The sequence below is a fragment of the Pteropus alecto genome, unplaced genomic scaffold (assembly GCF_000325575.1).
Source record: "Pteropus alecto unplaced genomic scaffold, ASM32557v1 scaffold157, whole genome shotgun sequence".
Classification (NCBI taxonomy): domain Eukaryota; kingdom Metazoa; phylum Chordata; class Mammalia; order Chiroptera; family Pteropodidae; genus Pteropus; species Pteropus alecto.
This window is the reverse complement of record NW_006440626.1, coordinates 1,662,414-1,671,029: the sequence shown is the minus strand read 5'-3', so window position 1 is coordinate 1,671,029 and position 8,616 is coordinate 1,662,414. Positions and strand designations below refer to the sequence as shown.

At 49.3% G+C, this 8,616-nt stretch overlaps 1 protein-coding gene and 1 long non-coding RNA gene across 7 annotated transcripts in view; one reads left to right on the top strand and one right to left on the bottom strand.

The window, feature by feature from the left end:
• LOC112484224 overlaps nucleotides 1-4,354 on the top strand; it is a 6,276-nt gene extending 1,922 nt beyond the window's left edge. Inside the window, exons 2-3 of the long non-coding RNA XR_003047948.1 lie at nucleotides 1,266-1,710; nucleotides 1,970-4,354. This is a non-coding gene — a long non-coding RNA (uncharacterized LOC112484224). The remainder of the gene's footprint in view (nucleotides 1-1,265; nucleotides 1,711-1,969) is intronic.
• Nucleotides 1-8,616, bottom strand: part of EFCAB6 (EF-hand calcium binding domain 6) — a 183,415-nt gene that overhangs the window by 146,360 nt on the left and 28,439 nt on the right. For all 6 annotated transcript variants that reach the window (XM_025050627.1, XM_025050628.1, XM_025050632.1 and 3 more), the window contains one exon: nucleotides 4,368-4,434. In XM_025050627.1, the coding sequence (XP_024906395.1) occupies nucleotides 4,368-4,434 (67 nt within the window). The remainder of the gene's footprint in view (nucleotides 1-4,367; nucleotides 4,435-8,616) is intronic.

Below are 8,616 nucleotides of genomic sequence, written 5' to 3'. Positions count from 1 at the left end.
TGCGGTGTCCTTAACACTGTGTCCTCACGCTGTGTCCTCACGCTGTGTCCTCACGCTGTCCTTGCTAGGTCAGAACGGCTTCCTGTTTCTCGGAACTGCGCATTCGCCCCGCCTCGCGTGGCGAGATGAGATGCGCTTCCTGCCTCTTCTTCCCTTCCGCCTCCCCTCACGTGGGGAGTTGCAAAAGATTAAACAGGAAAAAGACCAAAATTTAGTGAGCGGGCAACACACTGAGGCTTTGCTTTAGTCCTCTGGATCTGGGCAGAACGTGAGGACCTGAGCCTGAGGCCTGGACACTGCCACTGCTCCAGGATGGAGCTGGGGCCCTGGGAGCAGGCAGCGGGCGCAGAGACGGAGGAGTCAGGATGCCAGGGAGAGATAAGGAGAGAAAAATCCCAAATGCCCCTTCGAAGTAGATGCTACCTGGACAGAAAGATGACTCTGGCTGGAACGAATGGCGATGGCGAATAGCCTTCTCTGTCACGGAGCGGGCCCATTACAGACACAACAGAGTCACCCGCGCTGACCGCAAAGGAAGCGTGGGCGCCTTCCTAAGAGGCCTCCGAGAGGCAGGGCAGCTGAGGGCTTAAGGGCCAGGACCCTGAAGCCAAGCCGCCAAGACAGCCATTGCGGCTGTGTGCCCTTCGTCACACTGCTGAGTCTCCGTTCTAGATCTCCTCCATCGACGTGGGATGACAGTGGCACCTGCCTCGTGGGGTTCTCCTGGGAGCTGAATAATGTAACACAGGAAAGGGCCTAGGACAGCTCCTGGTACGCGCTCATTCGATGCTAGCTGTTACTAAGACCAGAGCTGGCAGAACCCAATGACCTACTTTGGCGACCAGAGGACACATGAGTTAGTTGGCTCTGGGCCTGCTCGCCCTCCTGACTTCTTCCTGGGTGAGATAAGAAGTTTCTTTTGTTTCTCACAGGGTACAACAACCAAAGGCCTTAGTGGCTCAGGGGGTGCCAGCTGGTGGCAGGTACAGCCGAGCACAGGAAAGGGTTCAGTTGTGCCTGACAAGGAGGAACAGCCTCACTGGTGGAGGAAGGGACCACCACGCATTGAGCATCGTATGCCAAGGGCTTCACTTATGTTATTCTCATTCAGCCTTGTAGCCACCCTGATAGGCAACTTTCGTGGTCTCCACTTCAGAGATAAGGAAGCACAGCGCAGGGAGAGAGATGCCTGTCCAAGACCACCTGTAGGAAGCCGCAGAGGCTGGATGTGTGCCTGACGCCCACAAAACCCCTCTGCCTCCTAGGAGACCGTGAGAGCAAAGGGCTTGAGGATCAGCGAACCCGAGAACCAGTCAAGGACATGCCCAGGCAAAGGCACAGAAAAGGAGCCAAATGAAAAGCAGGGCCCAAGAGGGTGAAGGCAAGTGAGGTGTGTGCAGGGCCCAGGGTGCCCGCCGAGTGGAGCCTGAGTGCAGATTAAACCGGGAAGGGACCGCAGGAGCCTGAGGTCAACGCCCTGAGGCCCCCCCGCCACCCCCGGGCTTGAGGAGCCGCCTCTTCCCCAAACGCAGGGCCCCATGGGATCAGACAGCAGCCCCCGCACGTGAAGTGGGACTGCAAACACCAAAAGACGGAGAGATAGGACCTGGAGACCATCTGACCTTCCCCTCGACTGATGGAGACGATGAGACTCAGAGAGCCGGAGGGTTTGGCCGGCAATGAGCACGAACGTGAACACACGCTGGAGGTGTAAGTACATGCGGAGAAGGGAGAGGCGGAGGAAGCAGCGGTCAGACCAGGCTCACTGCGGAAGGAAACGATTAGGGAAAACAAACACCGGGGTTCGGGCAGTGCGGGGCTCCAGCTGTGACTTATTGGTTGGTTTAGGAATGAGGGAACACCTGCCCATCTAGCAAAGTCTGGCTCCCAAAACTCAGAGGCACTTGCATGCGTTCTTGGCTCTAGGAAGCCACGTGGACTTACACTTAAAACATGCTTTCATTCCCAGACCGCAGTGATCACCCAGTAACGACCGCGCGTGTCCGAAGGGCCCCCTCCAATGACTGCCAGCTATTCCGTCTCCACGCTCCGCGTGGACCACGTGCAGGACTAGAGTCTTCAGGGGAAACACGCTGCTGCACACAGCGAACAGCCGAGGAGCAGACCTGGTTTCTGCAGCCCGTGCCGGGGTGGGAGGGAAGGGGGCAGACGCGACTGTGCGCCCACCCGCACGGAAAGGAAGCCGCGGGAGGGAACGTGATAACAGCTAGCGGCCAGGCGCTCTACAGTGGATGTTCTTAACCACACGACAGCACTTCAGGGTGGGTATTATCATCCCCGCTAACAGATGAAGAGACGCAATGACGAGGACTTGCCCAAGGCCACCTGGCTGGTAAATGGCAGATCGCCAAGGCAGAAACCTACATCTGACTGAGTCCCAAGGTCAGTCTCGTCCCTCTTTACCTGCCTGTCCGGGCTGCCCTGGGATGTCGAGTCATCTTAATCCCCCGTTCCTCAGACTTTTACCGTCACCTTTGTGCTCTCACCAGAAGTCGCATGAAAGCTGCACGGGTTGAAACTCGCTGTTAATCAGTGAGGGGGCTCCTCCCAGGGTGGGGGCTGGGATAAAAAGGGCTCAGAAGAGAGAAAGGCTGTTGGTGGAGTTCCGTTCAGCTTTGCTCGACGAAGCCTTGTTTTTGGCGGTTCCCGGCCCTGGCGCGTGCCCCTGCACGCCACACTAGCTGTCATGCTGCATTACGAATTCATAACGGTATTTATATGGATTCATAAACCATTGACTTCTCCAGGAGAATTTCATGGTTAACACGTTGTGAAGAGACAAATGAAGGACATATACCATCGATATTATCGATCCTGTTACGTATTTCTTTTTTGTATATATAAAAGAATATTTTAATCCTTGTCCGTAGAAACTATAAGGAGACATACAGGATTTGGAAATGAGACAGCACCAAACACTGGTCAAAGAAGAACCGCCCACTGTATGCCTTCTTTTTCATCAGGTCTCAGAAATATAATGTTATCAGTTGCCTACTGCTGCCTGTCGCCTCACGTTATTTTTATCCGTGTACTCACCATAGTCTACTTTCCCTTCCGCTTAAATTCGAGACCCCTTCTTCACATACGTATGTGCCACATCTCTGAGGCCTGGTCAGAACGCTGAAATTCTGTGCCACGTTGTCTTTTGACCAACATCACCCATTTGGTATGCTTCATTTTCTCCGGATTTCCATATCTCATTTGTCACTAGAGAAAATATTGTGACTGGGATTTTCCCTTCCACCTGTCTCATGACAGGGTCCTGATCCACTCACCCAAGTAGCTGCACAGGAGTCAGAGATCTTTCGAGAACTGAACTCGAGAACCCTCGCTACTTCAGACTCATGTCTTACAAACTGATGAAGCACCTGTAATACAGGGCTTCGAAACATGGCTTCTATGTGTCTTTTCCTACAATGTAACCTTTAGCACAGGACTCATGCTTTCCCAGACCCCCTGTTACCTATTTCTCACAGGGTAACAAATAGACCACAATAGAAGAAGCAAATAATTATACCAGGTTCCCACTGATATAAACTACAGTGAAACTAGATTGTTAGGAGCACATAATGCTAAAACATTAGCACACTAAGACGAACGTTCTGGTGTTCATGGCGTCAGCCAGGAAAATTCAGACAAACATTTTGTGGATTTCTGGCTATTTTTGATTTCCAAATGTATGAAAATCTCAGAAGAGTTCAAAAAGGAAAGAAAATTTGTCACATTTCAAACCAACATATTGAATCAAATAAATTAAACCATGATTCTCAAACTGCTCGTGTAACTGACAGGTTCAAATGCATTTTAAAAAGGGGTCTGATTCCAACCCCTGAATGCCATAAACATGTCCTCCCTCCGGAGCCGTGCGCTGGGACATCCAACCGCCATCAGCGAACAGGAACAAAGCTGCACGCTCCCTGTCTACACGCGCACTGCGGCTCTCCCGGCTCCGCACTCGGCACCCACCCCTTTGAGTTCTCCCTGGGTATTTGGCCCGTGCTGCTCTTGACTGAAAAGCAGTCGTTTTCTCTTTCTAAAGAAAACCTTGCTTCGGTCTCAGACAAAAACAGGAAGACAAGCCCTACTAATGGTGATCTCAAGTTAATACAAAAGGAATTCATATCCCAGGACTTCTGCTGGCGTCACCTGAAGAGCTGCCACCTGAGGCGTCGAAGCCATCTGGGGGTGGGCTCTCACGTGGGCTTGTGGTGAGAACTGTTCAGTCAGGCGACTCTGACACAGAACAGACGACAAGACGCGGCCCACTTCACATCACCTACCTCTGCCAACAACCACGTCTGACGAAGGGTGGGGGGAGATTTGTTGTTTTTAAAGATCTCTATTACCTTTTCTCCTATTTGGATTTCAAGTTCTTTCAACGTCCGACGGCAACTTATTTCATTTCCACTGCCCCTTAAAAACAAAAATAAAAACTTTTTGTTAAAGTGTTTTAACCAAAAAATGTTTATATAGGACATGCAGCAATTAAATTATACGGTTTTGAAATCACATATTTTTAAATGCAAGGTATTTCCTGTGCACTATCATCTGCCAGAAGCGCGAGCTTGGGCCAGTTACCTAGCTTTCAGTTGGCTAGCTCCCTCATCGGAAAAACGAAATAGGGCATTTACTCCTCCTAGGGTAGGGCGGGACCCGAGTAAAGAGGGCCTGCGCTCAAGGAGCATCGGCCATGGCTGGGCCGCACCTCAGGCAATGCTCCAACAGCTCTGAGGGTTAGGGGCCACCATCGCCCTGGCCTGGGTCGGGTAGTGGAGGCGCCCGGCCCAGACCCCGGCGGTCTGGCTTCAGAGCCCGGCCCTCACCCCTCTGCTGCCGCCCTTCGTTCTGACCTCTGCGGGCTCCCAGGCCACTCGGGCACACTGTCAGTCACTTGTAAAGGACTTTATGGCCAATGTGTGTCTACACCATTATACCATTCCTTGGCCCCACCGGCTTTTTTTATCAACTATTTCTGATTGCGCATTGTCCACACACCCATAAAGTGCTCTGAGTCCCTCCTGGGAACAAGCACGCTGGGAGGGAGGAGGGCGTTCTGCTCCTCGGGCACAGCGCTCATCCAGCGCCTCCGCCCAGGCCCGGGCCGCAGCCGTGCCCAGGACACTGTTCCCAGTCTTGAAAAGGCTTAAGGCTAGTGACAGTGACAGCCAGGAAATAAGCGAAAAAGAAATGTGAGCCGAAGTACTAGCAGGTACCCTGAGAAATCGAAGGCGGGCACGGGGAGAGGCTAGTACTAGCAGGTACCCTGAGAAATCGAAGGCGGGCACAGGGAGAGGATGGGCACAGGGAGATGGGGAGGGGGCTCGACTTGCGGAAGGTGGGGTAGTGGTCATCTGGACAGAGGCTGAGGGGCCAGGGGCTGTCCGTTCGGGGAAGCGCTCCAGGCAAAGCTAAGGGGATTTACAGCAGCATGAAGCCCAGAGCAGGCAGGAGCTGGCACACCCCAGGGGTGCTACTGCGGGAGGTCGGGGCACCCAGAGCCCCACAGGCAGGCGGAGGAACACGGGTGAGTCCCGAGCGGAGGCCGACACCTGTAGGCAGTGACAAAGCATCCAGATGTCACAATGGGGTGAAGGGAAGCCCCCGGGCGTTTCACATGGGACGGGACTTCATTTTATAGAGGAGGACACTGAGGCTCGGGGCCCTCTTTACTTGAGTGCCACGATCAAGTTGAAGTTGGAGCCTTGCCAGGAATCCAATCTTCGGATTCTCTGTTAAATGTAATATTTTAATATTGTTTTAATTGTGTATTAAGTAGAAAACACAATTTGCGACATACGTTCAAGATTTAAAGGATAAAAATCAGGCAAAGGCCTGTGCACCCCACCATCAGCTGGAGAAATGGGGCAGTATCTGTGCCAGGGGAGCCCCGCTGCCCCCATCTCACCTTCCTCCCCAGATGGTCAAGGTCATCAGCCTGCAGGCACACGTGGCAGCTCCACTTCTCCCTCTGCCCAATCTCCAGCAGCCCTCCTCCCTTCAGTGTCTTCCCGCATCTGCACCCTGCACCCCAAACTCCGCCTCTGTGTCCGCTTCAGAACCAGTCTGTTATCCCATATTAACTTAGTGACTCGGCTTTCCTTAGTATTTATTGGAATGGTACGTCTTCTTAAGTCCTATCACTTTCATCCATTCTATCAACATGTATTTCGGTTCTTCTCTTAATCAATTTTACTATTCGTTTTCTCGTCAGTCTTTGTTTTTAAGTGGAACATTTATTATAACTACTGATACATTTAGGATTTCTGTCTGCCCTGCCCATTCTGCTCCTTCTTGCCTTCTTTTGGGGTGACTCCATTTTTATCATGCCACTTGTTTGCCTCTACAAGTTCGGGAGTTATTCGCTCCATTTTTCATCCCGCTAATGGTTGCTCTGGTCATTATAACCTGCATACTTTTTCGAAGTCTAAGTTAGTCAAAACTTTTATCTTCCTACTGGACAATCTAACAACTCTGGAATGTTTAATTCCAGTCCCTCCTCTCGATTTTAATATTACCACTATCGGGTGTTTTAATTATATCCTATGTTTAAAACAGCCGTCGGTGTCGCCTGCAGCCCTTAGTGCTTCCTGCAGTCAGCAGGCATCTCGAGTCCCCGAGGGCGCGCCACGGCCGTCCTGGCTCTCCGTTCCTTCTTGCGTCCTCTCAAACCCTCCACCTGGGATCGTCCCCTTGCACCTGAACTGGAACCTTAGAATTGCTTTACTGGGTCTTTTGGGGGCCAAACCTACTTTAGTTTCAGTGTGTCTTTATTTCAATATTGAAAATACTGAAAGATATTTTTACTGGGTACGCGATTCTAGGATAGCAGTGATTTCCTTTCAATGCATCGCAGCTATTAATCCACTCTTTTCTCCTGGCTTCTACTGTCACTGTTCAGAAGTCACTTTTTTTTTTTTTTTTTTGCCAGTTTATTTTTTTTTCATACTATATATACATAACTTTTTTTAGCATTTTATTTTTTTATTTTCCCCCTCCCCTCCCTTCTGGTAACCAGTAGTCCATTGTCCATGTCCATGAGTCTCTGTTTGTGTGTCCTGTTCATTTGTTGCTTTTAGGTTTATATCCCACGTATGTGATATGTGATTTTCAACCTTTTCTGGCTGGCTTATTTAGCTTAGTGTGATTATTTCAAGGTCCGTCCATATTGTCGTAAATGGCAATATTTCATCTCCTCTTATGGCTGAGTTATATTCCATTGTATATATGTACCACAGCTTCTTTAGCCGATCATCTATTGTAGGACACTTCAGAAGTCACTTTTGTCAAAATGTTGTCCCTTGGCTGCTTTTAAGATCTCTTTGTCTTTGGGGTTCTGCCTCTACCCCTGTTTTAAATCCTGCTTGAGACTGGCTTCTCGAATCCACAAGACAGACCTTTTGTAAATTCTGGAAAATCCTTGGCCATTGTTTCTTTGGCTGTTACCCCCAGTCCCATCTCTCATTCCTCTCTTTACCGTATTCCAAGTACATGTTCCATGTCTCTGTGCTGCTCTGACTAATTTTTTCTGACCGATCTTCCAGTTCACTTACTTCTTCAGCTGTGTCTAATCTGCTTATTAAATTCATTGAGCTTTAAGTTGTTATTATGAAATGTAACACATTTTCAGAAGAGTACATACAACATATATACACAGTTTAATTATAATTAAGACAAACGCCTCTTTAACAATTACCCAAATCAAGAACTGAAGCCTGGCACAGAAAGGCCCCCGTCTGGTCTGTGCCTCTCCAACCACGAGGTTCTCTCTCCTCCTGGAATTAACCACCACCCGAGCACCGAAGGTATCATTTCCTTTTATTTGGTTGTAATTTTTGCCACCTCAGTATGTATCCCTAAAAAATACAGGTCAACTTATCCTGTTTTAATTTACACGAAGAGATGTATTCTTTTGTTTCTTGCTCCTTCACTCAGTATTATGTCTGTGAAACTCATTCAAGTTTCTGACTATAGGTGTCATTTATTGGTTTTTCTATCCTTTATTAAATAAATATGTATTAAACATCTACTGTGTGCTAAACACCGTCCTAGGGGCTTGGGACACATTAATAATTGGCACAGATAAAGCCCTCGCAGTGCTCACATTCTAGATTGACTATTAACCTAACGGGTGTGGGAAGAGTGAGCTGTAGGGGAATGTGCTGCAGAAGAGGAAACGGCCTGTCAAAGACCCTAAGACAGGGACAACTAGAAGGTCAGTGGGTTCGGAGCACAGCAAACAAAGAGGACAACAGCAGAAGCACCCGTCGGGGAGGACGGCCAGGCCACAGAGGCCCTGTGGATCCATCTGGGATCGCTTGTCTTCTACCTTTAGAGTCTCTTAGACTTTCCTTTAGTCAAGATCTGTAGGACATGAGCAAGCTCTGTTTTTGTATGAAAATGTCTTTATTTCACCCTCAGTTTTTATTTTTTGGAAATGTTGCTTGCTGATTTAATCACGTATTTCATCTTCAGAAATTCGAATAAGCTGTCCAAATTCAATTGACTTTTAGAGGCATACAAATTCAAGACGAAATGCAGAAGGCTTCTTTTCTTTTGTATGAGTTCCTTTTCTGGAGTTTCTTTAGCAGCTTGTTT